At 40.6% G+C, this 14,022-nt stretch overlaps 1 protein-coding gene across 50 annotated transcripts in view; it reads right to left on the minus strand.

Moving 5' to 3' along the window:
* The window catches only part of HEATR5A (HEAT repeat containing 5A), a 137,026-nt gene that overhangs the window by 98,987 nt on the left and 24,017 nt on the right, over nt 1–14,022 (minus strand). For all 50 annotated transcript variants that reach the window (XR_013521129.1, XR_013521128.1, XR_013521127.1 and 47 more), the window contains exons 5-6: nt 5,220–5,369; nt 4,159–4,333 (exon numbers count right to left, since the gene is read on the minus strand). Coding sequence is in view for 47 of the 50 variants with exons in the window: in XM_078334736.1 (XP_078190862.1) it covers nt 4,159–4,333; nt 5,220–5,369 (325 nt within the window). In the remaining 3 variants the exon portion in view is untranslated. The remainder of the gene's footprint in view (nt 1–4,158; nt 4,334–5,219; nt 5,370–14,022) is intronic.

A 14,022-nucleotide genomic window follows, 5' to 3' on the forward strand; every position in this document is an offset into this window, starting at 1 on the left:
CTGTGGATCATAAATTCTAAGAAAAGACAACAATACATGTAATAAATGACTAATAAATACATTAAACAGTGATTAAAAACCATGTAGAAAGTAGAGCAAAATGAGGTCAAGAATACCGGGGTGGAGGAAAGTGCAGTTTGTGACTTGAAATAGGATTATTGGAGTAAGATAGATTGAAACAGTGGCATTTTAACAGTTTCAATGTAGGAAAGAAATTGGTCATGAGGGTATCTGCAGAAAAAGTGTTCTAGGCAAAGGAAACATCTATGACATCCTATTTATATGATGCCAGGTGAGTTGACACAGAGCAATGTGGATGGAGCAGGGGAGGGGGTATGTAGGAGACAGGTCAGAGTGTAAGGATGGGGAGGGGGCAGAAGATATAGGACCTTGTAGGTCATTATAATAAGGCTGTGACTGAAATGAGGTACCAGGGGAGGACCCTGAGGAGACGAGTAATATCACCTGTCATTCTGCTGCTGTGTTGAGAGCAGATTGTAGAGGTGGGTAAAGGCAGAAGCAGGAAAAACCATTAGGAGTGATTTATTAATTTAAGCAAGAGATGATAGTGACTTGGATCAAGGTGGTTAATGTGAAGTGGAGTGAACAGAATCTGGATATACATAAATATATATTTTAAACTTTTTACTAGAAAAAACTAAAAAATTAGAAAAAAGCTGTAAGAATAGTATAAAGTTCCATACATAGTCATGTACCACATAAGGACATTTTGTTCAATGACAGATCACATATACGATGGTGGTCCTGTAAGATTACAATGGAGCTAAAAAATTCCTTTTGCCTCATGGCATTCCAACACATTACTCACATGTCTGTGATGATACTAATGTAAACAAACCTACTAGACTGCCAGTCATGTAAAAGTATAGCACATGCAATTATGTAAAGTATATACTACTTAATAAACAATTGTTATTGGTTTATGTATTCACTGTATTTTTATCATTATTTTAGCGTATACTTCTACTTATAAAAAGTTAAGTGCAAAACAGCTTCAGGTAGGCCCTTTAAGAAGTATTCCAGAAGAAGGCATTGCTATCACAGGAAACTACAGCTCCATGTGAGTCACTGCCCTTGAAGATCATCCAGTGGGGCAAGATGTGACAGTAGAAGACAGTGAGATTAATGGTCTGACTCTGTGTAGGCCTGGGCTAATGTGTGTTTGAAAGTTAAAAAAAAAATTTTTTTTTTAACAGAATAAAGCTTATAGAACAAGGATACAAGGATATAAAGAAAATATTTTTGTATGGCTGTATAATGTATCTGTGTTTTAAGCTAAATGTTATTATTTTGAGGGCAGTGGCATGATCTCAGCTCAATGAAACCTCTGCCTCCCATGTTAAAGGGTTTAAGTGATTTTCATGCCTCAGCCTCCTGAGTAGCTGAACTACAGGCGCACACCACCACGCCCTGGCAATTTTTGCATTTTTAGTCGAGACAGGGTTTCACCATGTTGGCCAGGCTGGTCTTGAACTCTTGACCTTAAGCAATCTACCTGTCTGAGCCTCATATGTGTGCCATTTTTTATCTTTTATATCATATTTATACTATACTCTTTTCTATGTTTAAACACGTTTAGATACACAAATACCATTGTATTATAGTTGTCTCAGTATTCAGTACAGTAATATGCTGTACAGGTATGTAGCCTAAGAGCAATAGGCTACACCATATAGCGTAGTGTGCAGTAGGGTATACCATGTAGATTTGCGTAAGTTCACTCTACAATGTTCCCACAATGACAAAATCACCTAATGATGCATTTCTCAGAATACGTCCCTATTATCAAGCTATGCATGACTGCACCTTTAACCTAGACTCATCGTGTTTTCCTCACTACTTTCTCACTTCTGAAGAATACACTTATGGCCAGTTGTTTTCTAGAATGGCCCTTGGTATGAGTTTGTCTGGCATTTCCTCCAAATTTGTGACAGAGAACTACAAAAGTGATGTTATATCCTCTTAATGCATAACATCAAAAACCACTTCCAGGTGTACTTCAAGTCTGACCCTACATAGGTGATACCAGCTTTGAACATTTGCACAAAGTTAAGTCTGTCACATTTTTCCACTGTAAAATTATCATTTATAATTACAATCTAACGTGTGTGGCAATACTTTAAGATGGCATGAGATTGAGTAAGACCACAAGGCATGCTTTCTTTCCTTCCTTCTCACTGGAAATTTCTGTTCTGTCTTCTTTGATAGTTCCTTGTCTTCTTCCAGAGAAAACTTATGGCCTAGTACCTGGTCTGCTCTTCTCTAGGTATACTCACCATCTTGTGGTCTTATTCAATCTCACGGCTTAAATTCTATTTCTATATTACAGATTCCTAAATAATCACTACTAATTTATTCCTAAAATAAATCCAATCTCATGGCTTAAATTCCATGTCTGTATTAATGATTCCTGAACGATCACTATTAATTTATTCCTAAAATTTATGAATTTGATGTCCAGGTTTCTCTCCTTGACACCAGATTTTCATATCCAGCTGCCTATTTGATATCTCTATTTGGATGTCTAGTTAATGTTCCAAATTGTTTTAAGTGCTTGATCCTCCTCTCTGACACATATATATGCCTGCTCTACTTGCATACTTGCTCGTATAAGTTGATGACAACTCTGTACTTCCCATGTTTTTAGCCCAAAATTCATAAAGTCACTTTGACTCTCTCACACTCAGCATATATTCTATTTTACTATTGAAAACATTCAAAGGCAGAACTCCTTGGAAAAATGGCTAATTCTGGGGTTGAGGCAGAGAAAGTAGTAAGCAGTGACTGTACCACCGCATTACACCCTGGGTGACAGAGTGAGACCCTGTCTCCAAAAACAACAACAACAACAAAAATCACTAACATGGCTGGGCGCAGTAGCTCAAGCCTGTAATCCCAGCATTTTGGGAGGCTGAGGCGGGCAGGTCACCTATCATCAGGAGTTCAAGACCAGTCTGGCCAGCATGGTGAAACCCTGTCCAATGAAAAATACAACAATTAGCCAGGTGTGGTGGCACATGCCTGTAATCCCAGCTACTCAGGAGGCTGAGGCAGGAGAATCGCTTGAACCTGGGAGGCAGAGGTTGTGGTGAGCCGAGATTGCGCCACTGTACTACAGCCTGAACATCAAGAGCAAAACACTGTCTAAAAAAGAAAAAAATCACTAACACAAAGCAAAACTGTCCAAATATAATAAACTTCAAATATCTAGAATTATCTACGTTATATGTTTTGTTGTACCAACCTAAAAAATGGCAAAACAAATATATGTAGTCAGATGTATGCTGCTTTAAAAAAAAATTTCAGTATTTAGGTCATATCTTTTATTGGATAACACTTCACAATTACTTAAAAAAAAAAAAAAAAGGCCATGGCTGGGGCGCAGTGGCTTACACCTACAATCCCAGCACTTTGCGGGGCCAAGGAGGGCAGATCGCCTGAGCTCAGGAGTTTGAGACTAGCACGGCTAACATGGTGAAATCCCATCTCTACAAAAAATATAAAAAATTAGCTGGGCATGGCAGTGCAAGCCTGTGGTCCCATCTATTCAGGAGGCTGAGGTGGGAGGATCACTTTAGATCAACAGGCAGAGGTCACAGTGAACTGAGATGGCACCACTGCACGCCAGCCTTGGTGACAGAGCGAGACCCTGTTACATACACAAAAAAGCCATAATGTAAAAGGAAGCACACCACACTTCAAGAGTTCTTGTAAATTTTAATTTCAGGACCTACATCAATGTTTATGAATTGAAATTGATTTTTTCTTTTGAGATGAATTCTCTCTCTGTTGTCCAGGTTGCAGTACAGTGGAACAATCTCAGCTCACTGTAACCTCTGCCTCCTGGGTTCAAGCCGTTCTCCTGCCTCAGCCTGCCGAGTAGCTGGGATTACAGGCATGTTTCACCACACCCAGCTAACTTTGGTATTTTTAGCAGGGATGAGTCTCACCATGTTGGCCAGACTGTTCTCAAACTCCTGACCCATCTTGGCCTCCCAAAGTGCTGGGATTACAGGCATGAGCCACCATGCCCGGCCTAAAATTGATTTATAATGAGTAGCACTATATATACTTGTTTGTATCAACTGGGAAAAAGAAATTATAGAAGATAGTCTAAAAATAATTACATGTATTTACCTGTTCCTGGATGTTTAGAAATTGTAGCTTTAGCTAATATTGTGCCTAGTAGCTTCGAAACAGAAATCCGCACATCATAATTGGAACCTTCAAAGGACTTAAAACACAGTGTGGCTACACTGTCCAGGTCCGTACTCCACATAAAGATGGCTTCATTCTGAAGTTCAAGGAGACACTATTCAATTGGACAAACAGAAATTAATGAAAAATAAAATACAGATGTTAGGTTCAGAGCTATATAAGTTGCAGAAACTATCAGGGTCTAAATTATACACAAATTCAAAATATCTATTATGATTATAGGACAACAAATTAATATTTATTAAAAGTCATAAAGATTATATTACAGAAGAGAATGAACTTAGAAAGGTGGGAGGAGAACCCACTTCTAACTGCATAGCTTATGAAAAATGCCTTTAGAATCAATGTGTTGGCTATGAAAAACTGGGAGAATAATTCTAACATTAAAAAACTTTATTGTATTTTCTAAGCAACTATGTTAAGAGGGTATAAATTAAAAATAAAATAGGCCTGGCATGGTGGCTCATGCCTGTAATCCCAGCATTCTGGGAGGCTGAGGCTGGCGGATCATGAGGTTAGGAGTTCAAGATCTGTCTGGCCAACATAGTGAAACCTCATCTCAACTAAAAATACAAAACATCAGCCAGGTGTGGTAGTGTGCACCTGTAATCCCAGCTACTCGGGAGGCAGGAGAATCGCACGAACCTGGGAGGTGGAGGTTGCAGTGAGCCCAGATCATGCTACTGCACTCCAGCCCAGGTGACAGTATGAAACTCCATTTCAAAAATATATACATATAAAATAAAAAATAAAACAAAAAATCACTTTAAAACAACATAAACCTCACATGTAAATTTTAATTTACACAATTAAGGAGAAAAACATAGCAGAGTAATCAATACTTAAGATTCTGGAAACCTGACCTTCGTATCCTGGGTAACTACCAAGATCATATAGCTTTTACTAACGCTTTCACAAAGATAATCTGATTTAATTTTCTTTAAATTAATTTTAAAAGTCTGCTTATTAGATCATCTTACCTTTGCAGCAGCACAACGAACAGCCATGGATCTATCTGTTAAGCAGGATCTAGCAACTTTATAAACATCCCTGTGACAAGGTGCAGCGGCAGCTCCCAGTCCATTTAATATATTTTGCAGACTTAGCATAATCTCATATCGACCTTGAGACTACCAAAATGAAAAAAAAATTAAACAGAAAAAATAATTTCACTCAAAGAACAGGATTAAACATTGATATTGGTCTCTCATGCTAAATACAGATTCTACACATATTAACCAACCCATTCTGACAAGAAACAATAATTACTATTTTATAAAGTATTATTTGAAAAGTTATTTGTATATCATGTTGAATTTCAACATGATACAAATTTCACAGGATTGATGTGAAGATTAAACAAAATTATATGAAAAGTGCCTAGGACAAAGCTTGCATGCCATTAAGCATTCAATAAACAGCTGCTATAGTCTAAGCTAACCTATTAAAAATGCAGGGTCTGGGAGGGGAATCAAGATGGCGCTGTGAGAACAACCCAGGATTGGAGCCCGCGTTGAATTCGCAAACGGTGAGTCAGTGCTGCATTTCCAGACTGATCTTTGTTGCCCACAGAACGGGGAAACTCCCAAGTATAAAAAGACACGGGACGCCAGGCAGTAGGTCTGCCTGGCGAAGCCGGCAGCCGGGGCGGCGGCGGCCGGCCCTACCCAGCAATCCCCACAGGGCGCGCTTGTCCGGGTGCCTTGTTGAACCGGCAACCTGAGACTTGAGAGGGCTGGACTTGAGACTGAACGAGACTTGCACAGTAGCCCAGCCCAGGGGATTGCAGGGACAGGGACAGATCGTTTGGGATACCCAGTGGGACAAACAAAACCGCGATTTCAAACTATCCCGGGCAGACGGTCCGAGACGCTCTGTGGGGGAGGGGCGTCCACCACTACGGAGGCAACCTGCCCCAACTGATATACACGCCCACTGCTGAGGCAGCCAGCCGTTGCCGAGGCAACCCGCCCCAACTGAGATACACGCCCACTGCTGACGCAGCCAGCCGTTGCCGAGGCAACCCGTCCCTACTGAGATACACGCCCACTGCTGACGCAGCCTGCCGTTGCTGAGGCAACACGCTACAACGAAGAGACTCCGCCGCAGGGCGTGGCGGAGACCACAGCAGAGCCGGCAGGAACAGCGCCAATCACACAACAGCAGGGCGGAGCCTCGGCAGCCAAACAGTGGCTAGTCTGCCTTTGAGCTGGGCAGGACACCTGATCGGACATCCAAAAATAAAGCCCAAACCCCTCAACACAGAGCATTTGAGAAAAAAAAAAGGGTTGTTTAATGAGCTGTGTTGCAGCAGAATCAAACATAGCAGCCTAACAGCCCTGAATGAACAACAGAGTGCACAGCTCAGCAATTAAACCCCTATAAAGTACAAACTGTCTCCTCAAGCAGCTCCCTGACCCCTCTATATCCAAAAGACTGTCATTAGGCAGGCATCATCCTGGGACAAAGAGAGCAGAAAAAGAAACTGGTAGCATCCCTCGCTGTGCCACGGCTACTAGAGGTGCACCCCAGACAAGCAGGGTCTGGAGCGGACCTCAACAGTCGTACAGCGAAGGGGCTAGACTGGTAGAAGGAAAACCAAGCAACAGAAATACTTCATCATCAACATTCTGGGTGTCCACTCAGAGACCCAAACGAAAAGTCAGCAACTACCCAGACGACCAGCGGACAAATCCACAAAGATGGGAAGAAACCAGCGCAAAAAGGAGGAAAACACCCGAAACCAGAACACATCGCCTCCTAGAAAGGACCAAAACTCCTCACCAGCAAGGGAACAAAGCTGGACGGAGAATGACTGTGACGAAATGACGGAATTAGACTTCAGAAGATGGATAATGAGAAACTTTTGTGAGCTAAAAGATCATGTATTAAATCAATGCAAAGAAACTAAGAACCTTGAAAAAAGATTTGAAAAAAGATTCGAGGAAATGATAACAAGAATGGATACCTTAGAGAGGAATATGAATGAGTTAAAGGAGCTGAAAAACACAATACGAGAACTTCGCGAAGCAAACGCAAGTTTCAATAGCCGAATTGACCAAGCAGAAGAAAGAATATCTGAAGTCGAAGACCAACTCAATGAAATAAAACGAGAAACCAAGATGAGAGAAAAAAGCGCAAAAAGGAATGAACAAAGTCTCCAAGAAATGTGGGACTATGTGAAAAGACCTAACCTACGTTTGATAGGTGTACCAGAAGGGGACGAAGAGAATGAATCCCAGCTGGAAAATACTCTTCAGGACATCATCCAGGAAAATTTCCCCCACCTAGCAAGACAAGCCAACACTCAATTGCAGGAAATACAGAGAACACCACAAAGATATTCCGCAAGAAGAGCAACCCCAAGGCACATAATCGTCAGATTCAACAGGGTTGAAATAAAGGAGAGAATACTAAGGGCAGCCAGAGAGAAAGGTCGGGTCACCCACAAAGGGAAGCCCATCAGACTCACAGCAGATCTCTCGGCAGAAACACTACAAGCCAGAAGAGAGTGGGGGCCAATATTCAACATTCTTAAAGAAAAGAACCTTCAACCCAGAATTTCATATCCAGCCAAACTGAGCTTCAGAAGTGAAGGAAGAATAAAATCCTTTGCGAACAAGCAAGTACTCAGAGATTTTGTCACCACCAGGCCTGCTTTACAAGAGCTCCTAAAAGAGGCACTACACATAGAAAGGATCAATCAGTTCCAGCCATTCCAAAATCGCACTGAATGCTAAAGAGCTTCAACATAATGAAGAATCTACAACAACTAACAGGCAAAACAGCCACTTAGAATCAAAATGGCAGTATCAAATTCACACATAACAATATTAACCCTAAATGTAAATGGACTAAATGCACCAATCAAAAGACACAGACTGGCAAATTGGATAAAAATCCAAAACCCATCAGTGTGCTGTATCCAGGAAACCCATCTCACATGCAAGGATACACAAAGGCTCAAAATAAAGGGATGGAGGAAGATTTACCAAGCTAATGGAAAGCAGAAAAAAGCAGGAGTTGCAATTCTCATCTCTGATAAAATAGACTTTAAAGCAACAAAGATCAAAAGAGACAAAGAAGGCCATTACATAATGGTAAAAGGATCGATACAACAAGAAGAGCTAACGATCCTAAACATATATGGACCCAACACAGGAGCACCCAGATACATAAGGCAAGTTCTTAATGACTTACAGAAGGACTTAGACTCCCACACAATAATAGTGGGAGACTTTAACACTCCACTGTCAATACTAGACAGATCAACCAGACAGAAAATCAACAAGGATACCCAGGGCTTGAACTCAGACCTGGAGCAAGCAAACCTGGTGGACATTTACAGAACTCTCCACCCCAAATCCACAGAATACACATTCTTCTCAGCACCACATCACACCTACTCTAAAATTGACCACATAATTGGAAGTAAAGCACTGCTCAACAAATGCAAAACAACTGAAATCATAACAAACAGCCTCTCAGACCATAGTGCAATCAAGTTAGAACTCAGAATTCAGAAACAGACCCAGAACCGCACAGCTTCATGGAAACTGAACAACTGGCTCTTGAATGTTGACTGGGTAAACAACGAAATGAAGGCAGAAATAAAGAAGTTCTTCGAAACCAATGAGAACGAAGACACAACGTGCCAGAACCTCTGGGACACATTTAAAGCAGTCTCTAGAGGAAAGTATATAGCAATAAGTGCCCATATGAGGAGAATGGAGAGATCCAAAATTGACACCCTATCGTCAAAATTGAAAGAGCTAGAGGAGCAAGATCAAAAAAACTCAAAACCCAGCAGAAGACAAGAAATTACTAAGATCAGAGCTGAGCTGAAGGAGATTGAGACACGAAAAACCCTTCAAAAAATCAATAAATCCATGAGCTGGTTTTTTGAAAAGATCAACAAAATAGACAGACCACTAGCCAGATTGATTAAAAATAAAAGAGAGAACAACCAAATAGATGCAATAAAAAATGATAAAGGGGAAATCACCACAGATTCCACAGAAATTCAAACCATCATCAGAGAATATTACAAACAACTCTATGCACATAAACTAGTAAACCTGGAAGAAATGGATAAATTCCTGGACTCCTGTGTCCTCCCAAGCCTAAACCAGGAGGAAGCTGAAACTATGAATAGACCAATAACAAGGGCTGAAGTTGAGGCAGCAATTAAGAGCCTACCTCACAAAAAAAGCCCAGGTCCAGATGGGTTCACAGCCGAATTCTACCAGACACACAAGGAGGAGCAGGTACCATTCCTTCTAAAACTATTTCAAACAATCCAAAAAGAGGGAATCCTTCCCAAATCATTTTATGAGACCAACATCATCCTGATACCAAAACCCGGCAGAGACCCAACGAGAAAAGAAAACTTCAGGCCAATATCCATGATGAACATAGATGCAAAAATCTTCAATAAAATATTGGCAAGCCGATTGCAACAGCAAATCAAAAAACTTATTCATCATGATCAAGTAGGATTCATCCCAGGGATGCAAGGCTGGTTCAACATATGCAAGTCTAACAACGTAATTCACCACATAAACAGAACCAATAACAAAAACCACATGATTATCTCAATTGACGCAGAGAAGGCATTTGACAAAATTCAACAGCCCTTTATGCTAAAAACCCTCAATAAACTCGGTATCGATGGAACGTATCTCAAAGTAATAAAAGCTATTTATGACAAAGCAACAGCCAATATCATACTGAATGGGCAAAAACTGGAAGCATTCCCTTTGAAATCTGGTACTAGACAAGGATGCCCTCTCTCACCACTCCTATTCAATATAGTACTGGAAGTTCTAGCCAGAGCAATCAGGCAAGAAAAAGAAATAAAGGGTATTCAAATAGGAAAGGTGGAAGCCAAATTGTCTCTATTTGCAGACGACATGATAGTATACCTAGAAGACCCCATCGCCTCAGCCCAAAAACTCCTGAAACTGATAAACAACTTCAGCAAAGTCTCAGGATATAAAATCAATGTGCAAAAATCACAAGCATTCGTCTACACCAATAACAGACTTAAAGAAAGCCAAATCAAGAGCGAACTGCCATTCGCAATTGCTACAAAAAGAATAAAATACCTTGGAATACAACTCACAAGGAACGTAAGGGACCTCTTCAAGGAGAACTACAAACCACTGCTCAACGAAATCAGAGAGGACACAAACAGATGGAGAAACATTCCATGTTCATGGTTAGGAAGAATTAATATCGTGAAAATGGCTATACTGCGCAAAGTAATTTACAGAATCAACGCTATCCCCATCAAGCTACCATTGACTTTCTTCACAGAACTGGAAAAAACCACCATGAACTTCATATGGAACCAAAAGAGAGCCCGCATAGCCAAGTCAATTCTAAGCAAAAAGAACACAGCGGGGGGCATCACACTACCGGATTTCAAACTATACTACAAGGCTACAGTAATCAAAACAGCATGGTACTGGTACCAAAACAGAGATATAGACCAATGGAACAAAACAGAGGCACCGGAGGCAACACAACATACATACAACTATACAATCTTTGATAAACCTGACAAAAACAAGCAATGGGGCAAGGATTCCATGTTTAACAAATGGTGTTGGGAAAACTGGCTAGCCATGTGCAGAAAGCAGAAACTGGACCCCTTCCTGACACCTTACACTAAAATTAACTCCAGATGGATTAAAGACTTAAACATAAGACCTGGCACCATAAAAACTCTAGAAGGAAATCTAGGCAAAACTATCCAGGACATAGGAGTAGGCAAGGACTTCATGAACAAAACACCAAGAGCATTGGCAACAAAAGCCAAAATAGACAAATGGGACCTAATGAAACTCCACAGCTTCTGCACGGCAAAAGAAACAGTCACTAGAGTGGATCGGCAACCAACAGAATGGGAAAAAATTTTTGCAGTCTACCCATCTGACAAAGGGCTGATATCCAGAATTTACAAACAACTCAAGCAGATTTACAGGAAAAAAACAAACAAGCCCATTCAAAAGGGGGCAAAGGATATGAACAGATACTTTACGAAAGAAGACATATATGAGGCCAACAAACATATGAAAAAATGCTCATCGTCACTGGTCATCAGAGAGATGCAAATCAAAACCACATTGAGATACCATCTCACGCCAGTTAGAATGGCGATCATTAAAAAATCTGGAGACAACAGATGCTGGAGAGGATGTGGAGAAAAAGGAACACTTTTACACTGTTGGTGGGAGTGTAAATTAGTTCAACCATTGTGGAAGACAGTGTGGCGATTCCTCAAGGCCTTAGAAATAGAAATTCCATTTGACCCAGCAATCCCATTACTGGGTATATATCCAAAAGACTATAAATCGTTCTACTATAAGGACACATGTACACGAATGTTCATTGCAGCACTGTTTACAATAGCAAAGACCTGGAATCAACCCAAATGCCCATTGATAATAGACTGGATTGGAAAAATGTGGCACATATACACCATGGAATATTATGCAGCAATCAGAAATGATGAGTTCGTGCCGTTTGTAGGGACATGGATGAATCTGGAAAACATCATCCTCAGCAAACTGACACAAGAACAGAAAATGAAACACCGCATATTCTCACTCATAGGTGGGTGATGAAAAATGAGAACACATGGACACAGAAAGGGGAGTACTAAACACTGGGGTCTATTGGGGGGAAAAGGGGAGGGCCAGTGGGAGGGGGAGGTGGGGAGGGATAGCCTGGGGAGAAATGCCAAATGTGGGTGAAGGGGAGAAGAAAAGCAAAGCACACTGCCATGTGTGTACCTACGCAACTGTCTTGCATGCTCTGCTCATGTACCCCAAAACCTATAATCCAATAAAAAATTAAAAAAAAAAAAAAAAAAAAAAAATGCAGGGTCTGAGGCTAGGCGCATTGGCTCACTCCTGTAATCCCAGCACTTTGGGAGGTCGAGGCTGGAGGATCATGAGGTCAGGAGATTAAGACCATCCTGGCTAACTTGGTGAAACCCTGTCTCTACTAAAAATACAAAAAGTTAACTGCGCTTGGTAACACATGCCTGTATTCCTAGCTACTTGGGAGGCTGAGGCAGGAGAATTGCTTGAACCCGGGAAGTGGAGGTTGCAGTAAGCTGCGATTGCACGACTGCACTCCAGCCTGGGCCACAGAGCGAGACTCCGTCTGAAAAAAAAAAAAAAAAAGGCAGGGTCTGTCATTTCTGCCATTTACTAGAATTTATCAGATAGGACCTTGGGCAAATCTGTTTATTCATAAAAAAATAGAGGTAATAGAATCTACCTTGTAGGCTGTTGTAAGGAATAAATGAGTTATACATGCAAAGTGCTTACAACAACCCCAGACATACAACAAACGCTCAATAGATTTGGTAGCTATGTTATTTTATTAGCATTTTTTGGTTGGAATAGTTTAACTCACAATTTAAAAGTCTTGGAATTCGAATTTTTAAAAACCTGGGTGTGAAATTTTCTGTGACCCTCAGTAACTTTGTGACTTTAAGTTGTTCTTACTTACTTCCTCATCTATAAAATGAGGGTAAGATGAACCTCATGGGTAAAATTCACCCCAATGCATAGCACACAGTAAACACTCAAAAAATTGCAGCTGCTTAGCTGGGCACAGTGGCTCACACCTGTAATCTCAGCACTTTGGAAGGCCAAGGTGGGCTGACTGCTTGAGCTAAGGACTTCATGACCAGCCTGAGAAACATGGTAAAACCCTAACTACAAAAAATTTTAGCCAGGCGTAGTGGTGTACACCTCTAGTCACAGCTACTTGGGAGGCTGAGGTGGGAGGATGGCTTGAGCCTGGGACACAGAGGGTGCAGTGGGAGGCAGAGGGTGCAGTGAGTTCAGATTGTACCACTGAACTTCAGCCTGGGTGACAGTACCAGACACTATCTCAAAAAGAGAGAGAAAAAAGAAAAAAATAGTAGCTGCTTATTTTATTAATGTTTTACTAAATGCCCCAAATCATATCTATATCCCACCCAGGAAGTTAAGGTCACCGAAGGTAGATAAAGTTGGAGGAAGACAAAGATCAGCGTCAAGAATCATTTCATAGTAATACCATTAAAAGGCACTTAAAAGTCATAGGTGAACATAATAAAATGGTGCTAACAAGAAACTTCTGAACTTAACTTTTATTCCAGTTTCAAATATTGTGTATCACTGGTGGATATGAATCTCTCTAAAATGTTGTGATACCTGATCAACCAAATCAAAGATCAAAAGTAGGGGATATGGCTCAAGGATGTTAGTTAAAAAATTTTTTTAAATTGGGAAGCAACAAAATACTTATCAATAAAACATTTTTATAAATATACAATAATCCTCTATTAACCACGGGGCCTAAAGAGTGTTACAACTTAACTAGTGGAATTAGGAGGAAGACAAATTGTTTTTTTTTTTTTTTTGAGTCAAGCGTCTCACTCTTGTCGCCCAGGCTGGAGTGCACTGGCACGATGATCTCAGTTCACTGGGTTCAAGCAATTTTCCTGCCCCAGCTGCCTCTCGAGTAGCTGGGATTACAGGCGTGAGCCACTGCACTCAACAAGGAGGAAGAAAGTTTAAAATGGCTATATCTCAGTAAATAATATTTCTTACTATCTGCTTTTAAATAAAACCAGATTTACAGGTGTTAAAAAAAACTCCTTAATCATTTTCTTCAGTCTTTTGGGAAACTATTGCTAAGAAGTGATCTGATGAGCAAATTTTCTCACCAGTTTTATGTTAGTCTTCACTTCTTAAAATTCTTGAATCAGCTACATCC

Source organism: Callithrix jacchus, chromosome 8 (assembly GCF_049354715.1).
Source record: "Callithrix jacchus isolate 240 chromosome 8, calJac240_pri, whole genome shotgun sequence".
NCBI lineage: Eukaryota > Metazoa > Chordata > Mammalia > Primates > Cebidae > Callithrix > Callithrix jacchus.